General features: G+C 39.9%; 2 protein-coding genes and 1 pseudogene across 10 annotated transcripts in view; 2 read left to right on the forward strand and 1 right to left on the reverse strand.

The window, feature by feature from the left end:
- scn4aa (sodium channel, voltage-gated, type IV, alpha, a) overlaps positions 1–10808 on the reverse strand; it is a 29681-nt gene extending 18873 nt beyond the window's left edge. Inside the window, exons 1-2 of one of the 7 annotated variants that reach the window (XM_037754771.1) lie at positions 10150–10267; positions 9614–9729 (exon numbers count right to left, since the gene is read on the reverse strand). The gene's annotated coding sequence lies outside the window, so the exon portion shown is untranslated. Of the gene's footprint in view, positions 1–29; positions 2577–7048; positions 7283–9613; positions 9730–10149; positions 10268–10621 lie in introns of those variants that run through there. The other 6 variants (XM_037754774.1, XM_037754773.1, XM_037754776.1 and 3 more) reach the window with 6 other exon arrangements.
- Positions 10809–10988: 180 nt separating this feature from the next.
- Positions 10989–16846, forward strand: LOC119479323 (neurofilament medium polypeptide-like). Of its 3 annotated transcripts, none has more exons than XM_037754779.1 (9): positions 10989–11205; positions 11373–11529; positions 13872–13994; positions 14284–14463; positions 14705–14956; positions 15088–15234; positions 16138–16275; positions 16453–16581; positions 16702–16846. In XM_037754779.1, exons 2-9 carry the CDS (start codon positions 11383–11385, stop codon positions 16735–16737), a joined length of 1152 nt encoding a protein of 383 aa, XP_037610707.1. In that variant the 5' UTR covers positions 10989–11205; positions 11373–11382; the 3' UTR covers positions 16738–16846. The 3 variants fall into 3 exon arrangements, with proteins under 3 accessions (XP_037610707.1, XP_037610708.1, XP_037610709.1); XM_037754781.1 differs by lacking the exon at positions 10989–11205 and adding an exon at positions 12537–12539 and having other exon boundaries at positions 11405–11529; positions 13874–13994; XM_037754780.1 differs by having other exon boundaries at positions 10989–11529; positions 16705–16832.
- Positions 16847–18275: 1429 nt separating this feature from the next.
- On the forward strand, positions 18276–20717 carry LOC119480010 (annotated as a pseudogene).
- The last annotated feature ends 1032 nt before the right edge of the window (positions 20718–21749 follow it).

Genomic DNA, 21749 nt, shown 5'->3' on the forward strand with positions numbered 1-21749 from the left:
AAAAGGGGGACATATCATGAAAAACTCACTTTGCAGTGCTTGTGCTCATACTTTTGGGTATCTGGAGTGCCTACCGACCTACAAACTGAACACACACACACACCATACTTCTTGTGTTGATTATTTAAATGACACAATCCCTGTAGGGTATGTTGGAACTGCTCAAAACATTTTAACCGTGTGATGAGGGGTCACGTGTAGACACACCAGGGGTCAAAAGCCAAAAAGGTTGGGAACCACTGTGTTAAAAGTTTATGCCTCCATACGTGTCTTTGATCTATATCCAAACCCCCTCACCCTGCTGCCCTCCACCCTGCGCCCCACATATCTGACCCTGCACCCCTCTCGACACCACGAGCAGTTAAAAGTGTCAAGATGGTAACAAAATGACTGGACGCATTCGGGACGAGAGCTCGGACTTTCCCACCGCTCTAAAGAGACCATGACATTACTTGTGTACATCAGATTACTTATTAGCTTAGCAGACGCTCCGTATCGGGTCCAAGTGGCATTCGCTTACATCCTTTGATGTGTTCAGCAACCAGTCTGGTTTCGTCTGGAGCAGCTAAGGTTAGGCTCCTGCTAGCATGGACATAATAAAAGACACTTTAATTACAGATATAGTTTATATATACTTATTTTTCCTTCATGTATTTGTATTTGATATTATGTCTTTATACTTCTGCACTGTCTTTATTGTTATGCACATCATCATGTCATATTCCTTGTATGTGCAATAAACCGTTTCTGATGCTGATAAATTATCCTTTAAATTAGCTATTTGGACCCTCCAATATAAAACAAAAGATACCACTGCTTGAATAGTTATAGTTATAATAGTTGTTTACTATCATGTCATTTTACAAACACTTAACCTGAAGATGGTATTTATTAATCAATAACTGCATAAACCTTAACTAAAACAAGTTGAGATGGAAAATATATTTGCCAGAGAGCAACATATCAATGTGCATTTTGCAAATGTTGAAGTTGAAACGATTGCAAGTTAGCTTTGATATGCATTTCAAAATATTTTGAGGACAAAAACAGTGACACAACATAACTATAAATGGGCCTTAAGCTAATAACAAAAGGATTTGAGGAAAGTTGTTGAACAAAATCCTCAGATCAATCAAAAATAAATTCTATAAAGCATAAATTTGTGGCTGTCGCCTTGAGACGTCGTCACTTGAAATAAAGTCTGTTAAATTAAAGAATGAAAGAATACAGACATGGCATTAATCACCAAAACAGACAAACAAGCTGGTTAAAGGCTGTAAAGAGAGAAGCGTTAAAAGACAGACATGAGATGTGGCTATCGACATGGCAACACGAGATAGCCACTGATCACACACATTAATGAAGCCTCCTCAAACCACCTCACTCAAACAGAAAATTATGCATTCACACACATGTCGAGGAGACGCACACGCTCGCACGGATACGGTGGCTGCCCAGCTGCTCCAGGCAATCAAGACGGAGCGTCGTGTTACAGCGGCCCGATGACTCTGCTCATTCCTTCCTGGCTGAGCCTTCGCTCTGCGCCTCACATCCCTCCGATAAACAGGACAGCATGCCAACTTATCTTACCGGGCTGACTCCTCTCTCCACTACCTTCTATTTTACACGGGGCACCAAACACACTAAGCTTCCGCCTCCGCACCCCTTATCCGTTATTTTACGACCCCACCACCACCCAGCTACATGACACTTTAACCCCTCTTTCACAAGACGCAAGACTTCAATCACTCCATCTTAACCTCATCACTCATCTAACCCCCATCCTTAAATCACTCACAACTGACTGGTCTCTTTTCTCAGTAAGCACTACATGGGGCAGTATTTCCTTTTTCCTGCCAAAAAGAAACCATTTAGATTTATTACCAATATCAAGGCAACCTTTGCCGCCCCACACCCACTCCCTACTAAGCCCTAGTTTCCCCCCTCATCATCCCGTTTCAAAACCCCCATTCTGGGAGCCGTGGGCCACGCCGCTCTCGACCGTGAGCCAACCTTAAAATACACTTCCTGAGAATGGATGGGTTTCTGCGCGGCTTATGGGGGACATTTCCTGATTGCATTACATCACACCGTTAATGCTGAAGCCATCAAATGTCCTTTTTTAAAAAACCCTCAACTGCCAATCTCAAAAAAGTCCTTCCCGAAGAGGTCGTTGCCTCGTCAGTTAGGTAAATAATATGTTTTGGCGCCGTGTTTAGTTTTGTAGCTACATTTATCAAGTGTGTGCTTCTTCACACGAAAGAGCCAAGAATACAGGCAAGAGCGCGATATTCAGTATCAGTCAAAATAGATTCTGTATATCAGGCTTGAAGTTATCATAAAACATGTCCAGAAAATACTGTCCTGTCTGAAAAGCAAATAGTTTAAAAGGACACGTTACATGCCAGAGCTTGATTAAGTGGTAGTCAGATCCTTTACTAAGTTACAAGTAAAAGTCCTACATTCAAAATACTACTTAAGTAAGATTACAGAAGTACAGTATTATCAGCAAAAAGGTACAGTGTGTAGGATTTGGCGGCATCTAGTGGTGTGTTTGCAGATTGCAACCAACTGAGTACCCCTTCGCTCACTCTTCCCTTTCCAAGACTGCAGTAACGTGAGCTGCTGAGCACAAAACCATGGTAAGGTCGTTCACCTCGCTCAGAGCAGACCCCCAGGAAGAGCTCTGGGCTGTGAAGCAAATTTTCGTAGTGGCCGTCACGTGATGCTATTGGGCCAAAAAGACTTTTTCCCCACAGACTTACATTGGGAAAGAGATATCTGTAACTCACCAAATAATTATATTATTTATTTATTTAAATCATTAGGTCCTAAAAGTTGTAAAATGCACTAATAGCCAAATCCAGAGTTATTTTCCTTCCTCCGTTCATGTGAATGAGACTGGAGCGAGGGCTGGGAGGCGGGGTTAAAGGAAACGCTACTGCGCCTGCTCTATGGGTCCAATGAGAAGCAGAAGATCGCCGGATGATCCGGGTACTTTATCCGTTAAAACTGTTAAATGAAATCATCTGAGAAGTTATGAGGGGGAAAAGTCTCTTTAGTAGATCTGCCAACAACCAACCAGAAACTGTTATTCTGGTTTAATCTTAACAATGTGTCTGGTTTAATCTTAACAATGTGTTGTATTTTATAAGATTATTGTATGTTTTTAATGTAAAAACTTAATCTGTAAACTGTCAAATAAATGCAGTGCAGTAAAAAGTACAATAAGTATAAAGGAACATAAAATGGTAGAAGAAGTACCTCAACATTTTACTGATTAAATCTACTTGATTTTAAGAGTCTAGCTGAAGACAATGATCTCACTACGCGAGCGTGCTCGGTCAGTCGCTCTGAGGACAGGTGGCAAACTGAGGACAGGTGGCAACCTGAGGAAGAGGGAGTGAATGCTAGATTTCAGAAGCCTTCCCCGACAGTAATATACATATCACCTTGCATGTCAGCGAAGGCCATGTGACCCGTGACATTCCAGTTGAGGATATAGACGATGTAATGTAGACACCTCTTCGTTACACTAGCCGGCCGTGGAATGCGAATGCCAATATTCACCTCCGGAAACCAGCCGAACTAGCTATTGGCTTTTGTCACAAGGGTAGCTCGAGTTCATACGGCAAGAGAGGCTGTGCAGTGAGGAAGTTTAGTTCACTAGTTTCAGCATTCGAATCGCCTGTAATATGAAATGTTTAACTTGGAGATGAGCAGAAACTTTCCTTTATATAAAGAGACATGTTGTCTTGTTCTATAGCTGTGATTTTAACAGAGAACAGCTGGTAAAGACCTGATATTTTAATCAATTTTAATGACTTGTTGGCTTAACTCTGGTGCGTTCAAAGTCTTGTGGCAACATGACAAACGTCTCACTACACAGTGCTTACCACTCCTTGAATGTGGTTAAGTTGTAAACAACAGATCCACCGAGCAAACAAGGGCTTTTTATCCACACGTCCTTTGACATTTGCCGAGCTCCTGTTCCCCCTGTTTTCTCACGGGGTCAGATCGCAGCAATGCGCTTTGCTCTCTCCCAGCTTGCTTCAACACCCTGTCACCCAGCAGTTAACCTTGTATTTCAAACTCTATAGGGAGCCACATTAACTGAGACCTCTCCACCTGTTCCTACTCCTTACCGTGTCATTGTATGTTGCCACCACAAAATGATCAGCATGTTTGTGGCCTCGGTAACTACTCAGGGTCAAGCCCTTGGAGTTACTTTGATGTCTTTATCAGATGTGTGCATAGTGGGCTCAGTCTGCACTATATCCCTACATGCATTAAGAGGACAGCTGCAGTCATTCGCAGTATGCCTCTGTCGCTGCATACCGAGGAGCTGTGAAGACCTAGCGTAATCTCCCTGGTGCAGATGGCTAACAACCACATATAGGCCTACTGATCTTAGATCAAGACTTTTATTAGAGGACAAAGTCAAACAATGTGTCGCAAGCAAATGTTTAAACAACTTGGTCTCCTGGATAATGACAACATAACAGTGCAGACCCACTGAACGCAACCAGACTGGCGACAAAATTCATTCCCATTCATTGTGTAAGGGAAGCGACTGATTCGCTCCACAAAACAGGCTGGGACACCTGCGATGCGAACAAAGCTGGCATAAATTTAAACATCAAGCTGCAGAAACAGCTCTGAACAACCAGGAAATGCTAAACCAAGAATATAAATATTGTAGTAGATAATCTATCCACGTAAAAAAAAAAAAAAAAAATTCTGCAAATGTCTTAGTTACAATAATATTGATCAGCTGAGTTCAGAGCAGGTGTGATGTTAACTGCCTTTTATCCAGAATCCATTTCTTGAACACTTCTCCACTCTCCTCTTCTTCGTAAACATAACACGCTTGTGTGGAGCTGGTAAAGAAGGGAGCGGGTGGGATTGTAGGATGGACAAGGGGCCGGCGGGGCAGGGTGGACGCAAGTTTATGCGAATTGGTTGCGTACAACGGGGCTGCACCGTAATACTAGGGCTGTCCTTGACCAAAGAAATTCTTAGTCGACTAATCAATTAGATGATTTAATGGACTGATCTGTAAAACTGAGTTTCTCCACGAAGAATCACACAAAAGTACCACTTGAAATCTTGTGTTTACCAGAGATGTGCTCATAAGTTTCTTGGAAATAAGTCATTCAGCATGAAAAAAGCACAAAAAATTACTAATCAACTAAAGAAATCTTAGACTACGACCAAAACGACAGATTAGTCGACTAAGATAATAACAGAATGTGAGCCTTTAAGAGACTGATAAACAGTCTTGGATCTAAACTAAGTAAATTAAGCTTTGGAATGAACCAGGAATATTGTTGCTCTTTGAAAGAGTCTAATGGAGCTTCCTAAACAGATTTCTGGAGCATCAAACTGACCTATTTGGCTTTGGCACTCACTGCACGGAAATCTGAGTAGATTACATGTGGAAATGATATGGAGAATATTCCATCCAGCTTGTGAGGGACCAGGGGGCGTTATCATCATATTCATAACATCAATCAAGTCCTTAAAAAACACAGACATCCATGAAGGATCTGCTCATGTTCGAACCATGTGGCTAAACCATAACTGAATGTCAAACACAATTATACTGAATAAATGAGATTTTGAGAGGAAAAAGTACTTACTTAACTTTAACCTTATTTCACCTTTTGAATACTCTGGAAAATACAGGCCTGGCCAAGCGGTCACATGGTCTCACTTGGTGAAAGAAACTCAAAACCGACACCTTCTGCGTCCAAGAGCATGTGATGCGAGACACACTCGGGCAGAGGAGGACCACAGATTCGTCTTTACACGTTGAATGCATACGCACGTTGAAAGCTACAGAATTAAGTATTTTATACCATCTCCCACGTATGTGATGACACAAGTAAGGCTGTGGAGAATGCAAAACATATTTAAAAAGGTAAATGATGCAATGTGTAAACAAAAAACTCACTCTAAGAACTTAAAACCTCCACCTGATGATTCCCATTTACTACAGCTGGGACTCCACAGCAGGAGTCCTTCCTGTTACATTTACAGGATCTAATATGAACACCACGTCTCCATGTCTTCCACCGTGTCCACAGATCTGCTTTGCCTGCATGGAGCCAGGCTGTCTCTGTAGTCCCACACCTCTGATTTGGGCTACATGGATTAACGGCAGAGAAATGAAGGGGTATGAGCATCCACAGCATCACAGTATCTTGCCCGTCTGCCATGAAGACATGAGCTAAAAATAAAACCGTGTCCCTGTGGGAGGAGGCATAGTGGGGATTGAGAAGGTTGCAAAGTGTCCACACTGACTGGAAATTACAGCCATGTGCCTCCTGGAAGATATTCACCTGTTATGATGCTCATGCTCAGTTGTCACTCTCATACTGTACTGAAGCATAATAGTGTAGTAAAACACTAGTTCAACACTGCATGTGCATGCACCTTCACAACACAAACACCCACACGTTTGCTCACACTCACACACATTTAAAAACACTGCTGAGAAGCTATAAATCTACCAATTCCAAATTTGACCATAGCTCAATTACAGGTCCGTGTTTATTATTAGAACACAGGCGCTCATATTAAAACACGTCTTTGCATTTAATTTCTTCGGCAGTGCAACTGATTATTTTGAGCACCATGAAAAAAAAGAAAGACCATGCTTCATTTACAGTTTACAGCCACATTCTTCTACCTTTTAAATGAATCTTTATCAAACAACAGCCAAATGGTTCACTTACTCGATAGAAAATTGAGCAAGCCAAGTTTCACTACAGTCCAAATGAGAAGGAGGACAAGTTAAACCATTACACCAAATAGTCTTAAAATTGGGAAGATGCCAAATGAGTCTATTTCATCCACAAAAAGGGAGCATGAAGATAAATAGCCAGCAAACTCTGAGCCAGTGAAGACATAAAATAACACCAAAACCTAGATATTCAAGTCAAAGCAAAACCCTTCAACCTGCAGTCTGACAGGAAACTTTTATATTCAGAGCTTCATGCAGGAGTCATCTTTACGCTATAATAGACGGCACTTGACAGGTTACCTTACACGGTAAAGCAAATATATTCCTAGAGAATCCAAGAAACTTGAAAGAAAAAAAAAATCAAGTCTTCCGTGAAGCCTTCCACTGAGGACGTAATTCACCCCTTGTGTCTGGCAGCCAGTGCGCGGCTGCAGGACAGCTGTTGCTGACGCAGTGGTGTCCCGCAGTGAAACCGGAGGAGTCGCTCCAGGTAGGATCAGATCAGACCTTTGACACTTCAGCAGCAGAGCCGTTTCCCCGTTCCCACACAGCTGGTCGCTCCTGCACGCATTTTTGTTGGTCGTGCGCTTTTACAACTATGTTGTAAAGTAAAGTCAACAGTGTTTGAGGGGAAGTGGGCTACTGCTGTAGTGCAGATGAACCGTCTGGGATGTTCCTGCTGCAGCAACTCCTCTCATCATAAAGCGTTTTATTTAACTGATCGGCCTGCAAGATCTGCTTAAGAAATAATGTGTTCCCACAGATTACTAAATGAATTAATTATTTTATAATGAGGCACTTACTCATTTATTAGCGTGGACCCGAGAGCTCATGATGGTTTATTTTATGAATTTGTGTAGGCCTACCTTTTTTATAAAATATAAATTTCCTAATACCCATGCACAGACAAGAATTTAAATAACCACGTTTCATTACTTGTTTCTTGTATTTTGGAATGACAAGTCTGTGTGAAAAACAGTTGCCAAAAAAGTATAGCCTACATATTGTACAGTAGCCTTTTGTGAATGTGTAATACAAATAACTTACAAATCTTGATCTGGATTAGCTGGTTTCAATATTTTTTACATCTGAGGATTGAAGTAGTTCCCATTGTTGTCAAGTGGTGGATTTGTATTTTTTTTTGCAGAAAAAAAGTGGATGGACGTGAGGTGAAAATATGTGGAAGGATGACAACTTTCTTTCTGTCAGGACATGAACAATTATCAAAAGTTCCTTGTGTGCTTGATGCTTTCTGATAAACACGTCTGTTTGAACAGTTCTACAGCACAAATAGGTGTACAACAAAACTCTTCACACAAATAATTAAAAAAGTCCCCAATATTTGGAATTAATAAAAGCATTTAGGAATTATTTTGTATCCCCCCAAAACTTTGTTGCCGATACAACCACCAGAGGGCAATATAATGACTGTTATTATAGTCCTTTTATTCAGATATAATACTGTATATAATTATTGATCTCCCCTTGTTAGAAGAAAAAAATCATCTTGAAAACTGTGTGGACACAATATTAAAATGTCAGTACTTCATACGCCCTCTTATGATTAATGAAAGTGGAGATTAACAGTACTTGCCATGTTAACAGGGCCGATAAGTGGGCCAAAAACTACGGAAGGACCAATATCTGATGTTTTGGCTTACAAATGAGAAAAAAAAAACACTTAATGACGTTGGAGTGTAGCCGTCAAATGTCAAACTATGCAGATTTTTGATTACATTTGATAAAATAACCTCTGTATGTGCAGTGAGAGGGACAGGACTGCACACAGTCTGATTGGTTGATTCCTCCTGACGACGTGAAGGCTATATTTGGCTGAAAGGTGTGTAGTATGATTATACAAGGAAAATGATATCTGTGATTACAAATGTTAACTGGGTGTCATCTGTTTCTTGGAAACGGAGCCTGCTGCAAATTTTCCCACCTTCTCCACCCCCCGTGTGAGCGAACTGTCCCAGTTTCAGGGCAGGGTGCAAATAAAATGACATTAAATATTGAAGAAATTTGGCCTTGGCTGCGTCACTATCAAAGATCTTAAACAGATATGAAAGGAAAATGTTCCATAGTCTACTCGTATAACTGCTCTCTGTGACATTCGGTTAAACTCTGCTGTCAGCAAATCATCTGTAATATTTTTGGGAATTTGAGTGCTTCTTCTGTTACAGTGGATCTAAATTTGTGACGTGATGTAAAATTAAATATACAATGTATGTGGTGGTCTGTCGGGGTAAATTCTGGGACATGTTTACAGTGTTTTCAGGTCACATGAATGACCTTAGTCCTCCTAACTAATGGCCCAAATGCTTGTAAGATTTAACTGCATGACTGTCTGATTGAGTACCATTCAGTAATATCAAGACACTAGTCCTTCATAAAACAAAAAGGCTTTAAGTCTCTTCTCTCCCCTTAGAGCTGTGACAAACTTCGGGATTATTTACAATTCATATGTCACCATATCTGTTTTGTTTTTTTAAACTGAAAATGCAATTTTTGTATGTAATTTTCCATTTGTGACTGCATTTGTCTTAATATCACTTTTACTTTATGTATTTTCTTTTTGCTTTCTTTTTTAAAAATAATTTATTTACATGCAAATGGGATTTTATGTACTGTATATAGTATTCTAGTATGTATATAGTAATCTATATATTTCAATACTATGCATCTATTTGTGTACTTCTGCTGCTGTGACACTTACATTTCCCTGTGGGGGATCAATAAAGTTTAGTTAAACTAATCAATATCAGAATATTAGACAACTATCACTACAATTGTTGATTATATCAATCATTATTATTATTATTATTAGTAGTAGTAGTAGTAGCAATAAGAAAGAGGGTGGCTTACCATGGCTTCTCTCGTCCAGCAGTTCCAGTTAGAAAAACTTCATTGCTGAGTTTGGCTTGACAGGGTGTAGGCTACATGAATGCCTTTTGTAGTTTGCAAGTATGTTTGTGTGGTTTCTGAAAAAGGAGGAATAAAACAAAAAAAGAAACCATTAAACCCAGACATATTAAGGAACTGAATTACATGCACCACTATGCATAGCACTGCCACAAGGTGGAACCATGAGGACACAATGGTGGCAGCTAAGATAAGATAAGATAAGATAAGATAAGATATTCCTTTATTAGTCCTGCAGTGGGGGAATTTGCAGTGTACAGCAGCAAAGGGGATAGTGCAAAAAACAAGATGCATCAGCTAACACAGTAAAAAAAGAGCTAAACAAAGTGAAACAAAATATGAACCATTTAAATAGAAGGAAGTATAAAAATAGGAGCAGTATATACAATGTTGATAATAAACAGACTAATAAACAGACAAAATTGCACAAGTGGAAAATGATATTGCACAGTGAGAATGAATGAAATTCCACTACCTACACTCACACTAAATTATCCCATTAAAGGGAACAGCTGACAGATGGCAGCAATTAACAATTAAGATATCTAGTTATATAACCCACAATTAGGACTACAGACTGTGAATACAACAAATATTAACCTGTGGGTATATTACCTAACTTCACAAAATGTACAGACTAAATATGAATACAGCAACATAAGGAGTTTAAAAATGAGTTTAGACAGAACAGAGGTGCATTGAATGTAGTAACATTAAGAACAGACTCAACAGCTAGCATAGCAGACACTTAATTGCTAATTAGCATGACCAGCAGTAGAAAAAGGGGCAAGAAATACCCAAAAGGGATGATATACTCTACATAAATCATAGTAATATGTGACTTAAGGTACTTACAGTTCAATGGACGCACATAACAGTCAAAACAAAGGCAGTAACACCGGTTTTGGGGCTTAATTAGTCAATTAATTAGCTAAATTAGGAATAACTCACCTGTTGTATTCATGAACTACACTGGAGAGGCGGAACATACCATTCTAATGGAGGCAGGGGGGGGGCAGAATGTACCACTTTAGAAGGGAGACGGAATAGTTCAAGTGGTGCTGGCCTTTGTAACCATAGATGTTTGTAAAAGTAATAGTAGAAGTAGTAGTAGTAATAGTATACTAGTTGTAGTAGTAGTAGTAGTAGTAGTAGTAGTAGTAGAATACGTTCTTCAGTAGTATCAACCATGTCATTAACGGTAGCGGTTAGTAAGAGCCTGTTTTAAAGGATCGAGGGGAGCATTAATTGCGTGACACCGTTACCATGGTGACAGCACCGCTATATGTTAAATCTGGATCCTTGTTTGTTTGCTACATTAGTTAAATTATTTTGTTTTTTTCATTTAGCTTACGATAGAAATAATACACAGTAGAAATACAAACTCTTAATATAGAGTTTAGTATACGTTCTTTGGTATCAACGGTAGTAGGAGCCTGTTTTAACGAGGGGAGCATTAATGGCGTGACACCGTTACCATGGTGACAGAACTGCTACATCCGGACGCTCGTTGGAAAAGGGAACATGTTATTTTGGTGATGTCCTTGTTTGGCTGCTATATATTAGTTAAATTAGTTGAGTTTTTTCATTTATCTTACGACAGAAATAATACACAGTAGAAATACAATCACTTACTGTAGAGTTTAATATTATAACGTCAAAAAAAAAAGGAAGTTAAGTTGTGTTTCCATCGTTTACTCAGATATAAAAACATGGACTCTGAGTATTTACACAGACACCTGGGGAAATGTCTGGCAGACGGACTCGCTGAAGTGTCTGAGAGGCGTCCTGTGGACCCCATCCACTACCTGGCCCACTGGCTGTACAAGTACAACTCTAATGCAGAATATGAGAAAGAGGTAAGATGCTGCTTTGTTTCTGTCATTGGGGGGAACTACACATAAGAACAAGTCTGAGGTACATCTACTTTTATTTGACATTGATTTGACAGCTAGAGATTACACTGTGCAGATTAAAACATTGATAATAATCATAAAGAATATGATAATAAAAACACTTAACTTTATTCATACAGCACAGTGCTTTATGTGGCTGAACTAGAAACAAAACACAGTTGAAATAATACAAAAATAAAATAAAACACCCCAAAATAATATAAGATAAAAACAATAATAATAAACACATAAGAAATAAAATGATGCACAATACATTTACACAGTAAATTAAACTTCCTAATAGTATATAAAGTGGTTAAAATTAGCTCCGACCCTGGTACATTAACTAGCAGCTATAATCAATATTTTATATTAATGACGATGGAGCACATGACTACTTGCATGTGAAAGAAGTCGCTCATATTGACGAACCCACAGAGAATTATCAACAACTCTGCAGTTCCTCAAGCTTATTTTGTTAATAATACTTCCATTCTTCCGCTTAAGCCAAGTTTTACTTGTAAATTACTATTTTTATATTATTGTGCAGTATTGCTACTTTTACTTAAGTAAAGAATCTGAATACTTCTTGTCCCACAAGCTACAGGATAGAAAAATAGCTAACCTGATATTGGAGGACACGACCCCACACCACAAGGAGATTAACCTCTAGGGGAACACTGCTACTAGCTATTAAACTCCTAGTACTACTTCTGCTCTTACCTCTATTGCAACTACTACTACAGCCCTGATCTTCAAATAGGTTTTGAGATCTGCAGTAAAGGATGACATAGACTTAGACAGTCTAAGCTCCTCAAGCTCAGCCCTATAAAGCTTATAGGGGCTGTGGCAACAAACATCCAGTCACCTTTTATCTTTAGCTTCAGAAACTGCTGAGAGAATCCAGCATTGAGATCTACAGCGGCCTCAGGTTCATAAAAAATGAAAGGTCAGAAGGTCAAACCCTTTAGAAAGCCTTAAAAGGAGTCCTTTTATTGTATACTGGGAAAAAAAAGTTCGGAAACTTGTGTTTGGTCGATTATTTCTCTGTTGTTACAATGCTAATTGGCATTGTATTTTACATGGTTGGAAAGCCTGTTTATTTAACTTCACAATGATGTTCAACTTGTAAGGATCATGCATTTGTGGAATGAGCAGCACAGCTGATTATGTGGGTAGCGCCCAAGAAAAATTTGCCAAAATTCTCTGCCAATGATAAACAGTGTATCTACTGTTGATATTGACTCTTGATTTGAGTTGTTTGGTGGATTGGATGATTGAACTCTCTATCAGTAACAAGGAACAAACAAGACATATTGGCAATTTTACACTTTATTCATTTAATACACCGTCAGGAGCCTCAGTAGCGGGTGGAAGATCCATACGCAGCCACACCAGCCTTGCACCTCCTCCTCATGCTGGTCACCAACCTGGTCACACATTGCTGTTGGTTGGCATTCCATTCCTCAACCAGGATTCAACTTACCTTATCACACGGGGCATGCCGATGCTTGTAGCAGACACCAAATGATCACTTTAGTAGCGTGCAGCACCCAACAGGCCAGACCTGATTGGCAGCACCTGGAGCTCAAAACAAGAGTCAATACCAACAGGATAATACACTGTTTAGCATTGGCAGAGAATTTTGCCAATGCAAGCATCAGCATGCCACGTTGGTATAATCTGGATAAGTCCCGCGCAATAAGGCAAGTTGAAGCTGGTGTTCTGCAAAACCAAGTTGCATCCTGGTTGAGGAATGGAACACCATCCCACAGCAACATGTGACCAGGTTGGTGACCAGCATGAGGAGGAGGTGCCAGGCTGTTGTGGCTGCGTATGGATCTTCTACTGCTACTGAGGCTCCTGACGGTGTATTAAATTAATAAAGTGTAAAATTGTCAATATGTCTTGTTTGTGCCTTGTTACTGATAGAGAGTTCAATCATCCAATACACCAAACAACTCAAAACAAGAGTCAATACCAACAGGAGAATACACTGTTTACCACTGATGGAGCATTTTGGCAAATTTTTCCTGGGCGCTACCCACATAATCAGCTGTGCTGCTCATCCAACAAATCCATGATCCTTACAAGTTGGACATCATTGCGAAGGTAAATAAACAGGCTTTCCAACGATGTAAAATACAATGCCAATTAGCATTGTAACAACAGAGAAATAATCGACCAAACACAAGTTTCCGAACTTTCTTTTTCCAGTTTATAAAACTACAGGTAAAAGGGGGGTGTAGTGGAGTCCTCTTTCTCAGTCACAGACCTTGTTGATGTACCACTTTTTTTATTTGCAGAGAAACGCCAATTTGGAACTCCTGGAGCAAGAGCAGGCGAAGGCCAGAGAAGAGGCGTTGCATCAGGAGAAGCTGAGGGAGGAGGAGCAGAAGATCAGTGACGCCTTGGCAGAGTCTGAAAAGGTACGTTATGTGAGAAAATCTCTGTTTTAACCTCCATCTAACCCAGATTCCCTGCTCTGCTGGAGGGACTGAAGTTGTTTTTTTGTTTAGTTTTTAAGATATTGTTTTGTTACAATTAGCCTTTAGAAGGTGAATGATGCCCTATTTTCCCTGTTTTGAGAATTTTAAGCAAAGATCAAGAGCTAGGAGGAAAATCAAACCAAGTCATCACTGTAATGTACTCCACTTGATCCAATTGGAGTACATTTTTAAAACACTTTACTTGACATTATGAGCAAAATCCTTCTAGAGCATATCGCCACATCATCAGATCTCTGAGAAGGATGATGCACCCACGTCAGCTACAGCAGGAGCTGCTGAGGACAACAAGCCTGCGACAGAAGAGAAACCAAAAACCCCTGATCCAGAGAACCAGCAAGACGCAGATGAACACCAAACTGAAGCTCAGGAAAATGTCACTGAACCGGAGGTGATAAAAAAGTAGATCTCAAATCTGTGTGCTTCTGGTGGTGGTGCCATCCTCATCTTTTGCAATCACTTCTTCGGTTTGATCTTTTGGTTTTGATTTGTGAGTGTTGCTGGGGGCTTTTCGGTGGCGGTGCAGAGTCCTGTGATTATTCTAAAATGCATGACTCGCCTCGTGTGGTGTGAAAAATAGCAGCCGAATGATTTCAAATGGTTTAAGGAGATGGTGTGTCTGCCGGGTGAAGGTTACAGATAATGTTACCAGTCCAGAGTCCCCTGAGAGAAAACCTTTGGAGGCCAGTAGCTCTTCCCTCTCTGAGGCCCTCAGCACAGAGGTCAAAGAGGAGTCTACAGAAGTGCCTGTTGAAAAAGTGGAGCCGCGGGGCGATCAAGATGAAGAGAAAACAGAGGTGGAGCCAAGAGACAATCACGTAGAAGAGAAAACAGCAAACACCGATCAAATAGAAGAGAAAGGAGTTGGCCAAGATGAGGAGAAGGTGATGAAATTACATCTACATCATTTTAGTATCATCATATACAACTAATGAAAAGCTAGGGGTTAATGTGAAACACTGTGAGAGCAGATTGCATAAATTACATGTTATTCTGTCTCACAACTGCTCTGCAGGTGGTTGATGAAGCTGACGCTACTGAATCTGAGCAGACTGACGCGTTACACTCAACTCCCGACCGAGACACTGACGACTTAAAACCAGACAAAACAGAAGAGCTACACGACAAACAAAGTCCTCGTTCCCCTCAGGACAAAGAGAAGGTGATGAAATACAGGTCATGTGCACAAGGATTTAAGTTGCCAATAGGGTGACCAGGTGTCCCACTTTACGAGGGACGGCACAGCATTTTTATCCCTTGTCCCACGTCCCACATATTGAGACGATGTCCCACATTTTCATTGGCTCTAGTTTTCAAAAGTCAAACCACTGCAGGACAGATGCCACTTTAAAATCTTGATCTAATGGCTGTGAAGAAAGCAGGGAAGGCTGTCATCACGAGGCTGTGTCTGCTGTCACACTGCGCACACGTGGGTCAAGTGCAGGTTGACCTTTCACCGTCTTTGCAGCACTATGCCCAACAGGGAAAATTGTGAGTCACCGCAAAGTCACAAGCTATGCAGTTTGAGGCAGAATATGAGTAAAGGAAGAGACATTTGTTGTGAAATTTGCCAGTTATTTTTCAATTTCACACAGGGGGGGGGGGATACGACATGAAGCGACACAGGTCATGTGAGTCTCACAAGAAACGTCAAAAAGCGATATGCTGACCTATGGATGCATTCAGGCAAAGCACAGAGATGTTCAACATTTTAGACTACCTCTCAGCCTTGGTAACGTGTCCCACATTGTCCCACACAAACATACTCTTTGTCCCACATTTGGTTTGTTGGGATCTGGTCACCCTAGGTTGCCAGAATGCAAGAGACGCAGTATAAAGAGTGAGGAAAGACAATGGAGAGATGAGGTAAAGAAGGCAAAGTCAGCTGAAGATAGTTTAAACATTACAGGCCAGATGACGACAGAGAGCAACAGCTGAGGAGAGTAAGAAGAAGATGTTCACTCCTCTAAATTTCACAGGTGTTCAGGTGGAGAAAATACAGACAGGAGTCAGGCTGAGAAAAGGCAAATCTTTAAATTACTAATTCACACCATTTCACCAGCAGGTTGATGAAAAAGAAACTGATACGTTGGAGTCAGCACCACAGAGTGTAGCTCTCGAACCAGAGGAGACATTTGCTACTGAAGAAACTGAACAAGAGACACCAAAACCTGGTTCTCCACCTCTTCAGGAACAGGAAGAGGTGACTGATTTTTATTATCTTATTCTTACCAGATAAGAGAAACACATCCAGAGGCAGCAGTGTTGTCCTACAGCAGCAGTAGACAGTCAACCAGACCACAACAGAATCTAGAGATAGAAATGCAAGGACACATTTGTTTAATGCTTAACCAGAGCTGTTCTGATCACCTCATCTCAGGAGGCAGACGGGCAACACACAACAAATGAGCCCACTGATAGCTCGGCTCCAACTGACAGTGACGTAACAGTAGAGAGCGAGAGACCACAAGAGTGGGAAAACTTTTCTCCTGACATGGAGTCCATCAAGGTAGACGAATCATGGAAGTGAAAATGATCTATAAGTGATTAAAAAAATCCTACAAACAACTAAACAACAGATAGTTTAAGTGGTGAATAAATTGTAACAAAGCGTTGTGTTGCTTTTCAGGAGGAAGAAGAAGAAGAAGAAGAAGACCAAACATGATCCATCTTTTATATGAGTTTTAATGTTTTTATAGCTTCAGTATACGTGTAGTTTAAATATAAAACCTGCAAAAAAATAAACATTTATCACCAATATTTGTATTTATATACTCTGTTTACGTCAGTATTTCTGTGCCTACATTGTTAATTATTATATTTTTGGCATCATTGGGCAAAAATTCCATAATAACCTTTCAGCATATTGTAATTCAAGTGTTCTGAGCGATAACTAGACTTCTGCACCTCCTCATGGCTCTTTTTTCAGGCTTTGGCCAATCACAGGTCATTTCAGAGAGAGAGAGAGCGTTCCTATTGGCTGTGCTCCGGTTGGTGGGCGGTGCTTGGTATTTCCTCAACAAACCTCAACATGGCTGCCGGTCACAAATTTTCTCATTTTACAGCTAAACAGTACACTACAAGATGTTTCTGAAAACATTTGAGGCGAGAAATAGGCATTACAGTAACAGAATATTGATTCAAAATTGATCGGCGCTGCCTAGTTTGACCGTTTGATCGGAGTTTGTGAGTGATTGACAGCTGCTCAGAGACGGCAGGCTCCAGCTCGGCTCTGATTGGTTGCTGTGAAATCTTGAAGAAGCCATTAGGAGCACTGGAGGACACAGATGCACATGATTTTTTTTCAGAATACCTGTCTCATGCACTACCATCAGGATATAGCAACAAAAAAAAATGTAAATTACTTTTATAAATCAGCTCCATTTCTACCCACTGCAACTTTAAAGTCAATGTAAAGAGAGTGTTAGTATTGGTGATAATAATACTAATAATTCCACATTATTTTGGAAACAATGGGACAGATTGCATCACTGATTTAAGCTTGCAACATTTTTTATTTTTTTTTATTTCAAAATTACAGTATACATAGTAACAGCAGAAAACATTAAAAACATTTACATACAAAAGAAGCATAGTGAAAACATAAACAAAGAACTGTGCCAAACATAAAAGGACAACAGAAATGAAACAAAACCAACATAAAATAAAAAAAAACACAATAAAAAAAGAAATAATAATAATAAAAAAAGCGAGAGTATGACAATAATTTCACTTAAAAACTTTAAAGATATTGCATACATACATTGTTTTCATTGCTTTTTTGTTTTGTGAGGAAGAAATTGTTGACAGATATAATTCCATTTCTTTCATAAATACAAAGAAATTAGGCTTTTTGTTTTTGGTAAATTTACACTTGTGAATGTGGAACTTCGCGAGAATTAAAATTAAATTAATACGAAAAAATGCATTGCTGTCTGTGTCACTGTAATCATAGCAACCAAATATAATATTTCTATAGTACAGTTCAAAAAATCTGAGAAAGTGTTAATAAGTATAAAATTATTGACATCTTTCCACAATTCACATGAGCTTGCAACATTATTACTGTGTTATTTTGTCTGGATGACGGTGCACATTTCCTCCTTCAGTGACCTTTGAACTGCAGGAGGAGGGCCAACTGGTGCACAATGACTGTTTTGTAGTTTATTTTGTAGGTATCAGTTTGTCTTCCTGCTGCAGACTCGATGACTGCGTCACTTATCAAACACAGCTGAGTGTAATCACGTCGTCAGACCTGTATCTTGGTGCAGAACAAGTGGGAGGATCAACTCGAGCTGGAATTTAAGCCACAGAGGAGCTGTTGCAGCCAGGGTGCATTAACCAGCCAGAGAGGAGAAATGGTTCTGGGGATAATAGCCAACTGTGTGGCTGCAGTCGTCTGCCTCCTCACAGCTGTTATGAACTTCTTCACCGACATGTTTCTGACTGCACCACTGAAAGCCACTCTCAAACACCTGGAGGACACTCAACTCAAAACCTTGAAAGGAGGTAAGTATCAACTTGTTGCTTATTTGTTATGTGAGAGTTTCATAAATGGTCAGAAGGGTGTGTGTGTGTTGAAAGGAGCCTTTGTTTAGTTGGGATTTTAATCTGTTGCACAACTCTTTCACCCTTTCGCCTCATTTCTTCTCTCAGAAATGAGGCTGGTGAAAGCTCAGTGTCTGTGGGAGCGGTCTGGAGCTGTCATCCTGGCAGTGAGGAGGCCTGGATGATTTCTGTGCAGAGAGGTGAGGTCATGTGTCAGTATGTCAAGTGTCCTCTTATCATGACTAAATGTCTTTAAAGCTGCAGTAGGCAGAATGTTTTTGGCATCATTGGGCAGAAATTCCATAATAACCTTTCAGCATATTGTTATTCAAGTGTTCTGAGAGAAAACTAAACTTCTGCACCTCCGCATGGCTCTGTTTTCAGGCTTTAAAAAATCTCGGGAGACTTTGACCAATCACAGGTCATTTCAGAGAGAGAGAGAGAGAGCGTTCCTATTGGCTGTTCATTCAACAGAGGCAGTTGTCAATCACTCGCAAACTCCGGTCAAACTAGGCAGCGCTGATCAAATATTAATCAATATTCTGTTCCTGTAATGCCTATTTCTCACCTCAAATGTTTGCAGAAACATATTGTAGTGCACTGTTTAGCTGTAAAATGAGGTTGTGACCTGGCAGCCATGTTGAGATCTGTTGAGGAAATACCAAGCACCGCCCACCAGCCGGATTACAGCCAATGGAACGCTCTCTCTCTCTGAAATGACCTGTGATTGGTCAAAGTCTCCTGTCACAGGATTTATTAAATCCTGAAAACAGAGCCATGAGGAGGTGCAGAAGTCTAGTTATCTCTCAGAACACTTGAATTACAATATACTGAAAGGTTATTATGGAATTTTTGCCCAATGATGCCAAAAACGTTACGCCTACTAAAGGTTTAAGCCGGCCCTGACAAAACCTTGAATTGTACATAAAAAAAAAAAAAAATACTATCACAAAACATTTGAAAATTTACATTTGGAGTAGGCCTGGTATTTATTTACCGGTTGATGTGTGCAGTTTCTTTTTTGTATTTGTGAGTTTTTGTTGATCCGACTGTTTTCTGTCCTCGTTGGCTGCAGGAGGCTGCAGAGCTGTCCTCTCTGAAACCCCAGCTGGATGAGCTCGGGGTCCCTCTGTACGCCGTGGTGAAGGAGGACGTCGGCACCGAGGTCCAGAACTTCAGACCGTACTTCAAGGGGGAGATCTTCTTGGATGAAAAGGTGGACTTTTGTTTCCTCTAATGAATTGGTATATTGTGCTGGATCCTGAGATTTTTCCTTTTTATTAAGAGTCATTCAGGATCTGTGGGAAATCTGTTTAAGTCTGCATGAATGATTCAAGGCTTCTGGTTTGTCTGCTTGCATTACAGAGGTGTTTTTATGGGCCCCGTGAGCGGAAGATGGGTCTCCTGGCGTTCCTGCGTGTTGGGGTGTGGATGAACGGCATGCGGGCCTTTAAGAGGGGCTTCATGGGAAACATTTTGGGAGAGGGCTTTGTCCTCGGTGGGGTCTTCGTCATTGGAGAAGGACAGCAGGTAAAACTTGTACTGTTCAAGTTTTGTTCCAGTCATCAGTACACAATCAGTTGTATAATCAAATGCATGTATTATTGAGTAACTTGAACTGCATTATGTATTTTTTGCTTTTATTCTCCCACAGGGAATCCTTCTGGAGCACAGAGAGATTGAATTTGGAGATAAAGTCAACACTGAAGATGTCATCCAAGCTGCCAGAAGAATATCACAAGAACTTCTGCCCATAGACAGGAAATAATGCTTTCAGAGTCAAACATACATCCAGCTATACGAATGATCATATCAACATTAAAAGATGTTCATAGTGTGTGAGAAAATAATCATTTATAACGTGCACATTAGGTTTAGCTTGTTGGTGTACTGGTCTCGGGGTAAACCAGGATGCATTTTGGAGTATGACTGTGTAGGAAGAGGCTCTGAGTGTGTTAATGACGGTCCGTCTTTAAACTCAAGGGAGGGAGCAGACCTGATATCTAACACTCAGTTTCCTGTATTACTCTGTGATACTGCTGTGTTGTCTCGGGAGCCAAGAAACCTTTGACCAATAAAACATGACTTTGTGCTCTACATTTTGTTTTTATTATTACTCACTGCTTGGGAGAAGTTGCTCAGACGTTGCTGGACTTCCTGAGATGAAAGTCATCTGAAGTTCCCTTGAGGGTGGGAGTGTTTTCAGCGTCAACATCACCATGTAAGATCAGTCTGGTTTCCTGCAGGGGATTCTTTCATATTTAATAGATATTGATCATAGTTTGGAGTCTCAGATTGAGAAGAAATTGTGTAGATTTTCTCCTGGAAAAAGCTCCGATATCTACCTTCTTACTCAGCGTACTGGAGCAGAGGGAGAGGGAATTTGGAGACAAAGTTGATCTTTCTTCCATCCTGGAGAAAGAAAAGGAAAATTAATAAAAGTCAATAAATTTGAGGATATTTTGTTATACAAATGAGATTTAAGTCAGTGAGTTCATCTGTTACTGAGTTTTATTTGGTTGCTTTACTGTTAATGTTGTTTTTTTTCATGACTAAACCCCTGAGGAGGCAGACCTGATGCTGAAAACCAACTCAAACCACAATGTTACAATAAATATGATCAATGCTTTTAATTATTGGAGTCATCTGTCATCTAATAAATATAAGTTGCACCTGAGTGCAATGTGCATTATTTTTTTACTCTTTCTGTTTGTTTTTCAAATATCTTTATTGTAGAAATCATCAATTACAATGTGTGATAATATGACAAAACAGAGAACATTAGGTATACGGATACCAAAATAGGCATGACTCCATTCTCACTAGGCTGATACATTCGCCATTGTATCAGGACATATGGTAATCATAAGAAAATCTACAAATTAAAAATATTAATTTTATTTTGTAGATTTTCTTATAATTATCATACCATGGTAAAATAAATAACGTGCAAAGCTGCGTCACAAATTAAGGCGACATTTAATGTATAATTATCGAGAACAAGATACATTTATTTAACTTTATTTGTGTCTTCGCAACTATATATGATACATGCAGGAACAATTATTATAATTATAATTATTATTATTTTTATAATAATAATAATAATAATAATAATAATAGTGTTTA

This window comes from Sebastes umbrosus, chromosome 20 (genome assembly GCF_015220745.1).
Source record: "Sebastes umbrosus isolate fSebUmb1 chromosome 20, fSebUmb1.pri, whole genome shotgun sequence".
In the NCBI taxonomy this organism is placed as follows: domain Eukaryota; kingdom Metazoa; phylum Chordata; class Actinopteri; order Perciformes; family Sebastidae; genus Sebastes; species Sebastes umbrosus.

Coding starts and splice junctions, on each gene's coding strand:
- LOC119479323 (XM_037754779.1), top strand. CDS start 11,383: ATGGACTCTGAGTATTTACACAGACACCTGGGGAAATGTCTGGCAGAC. Junction 16,276..16,452: donor CTCTTCAGGAACAGGAAGAG/GTGACTGATTTT, acceptor ACCTCATCTCAG/GAGGCAGACGGGCAACACAC. Junction 16,582..16,701: donor CTGACATGGAGTCCATCAAG/GTAGACGAATCA, acceptor GTTGCTTTTCAG/GAGGAAGAAGAAGAAGAAGA.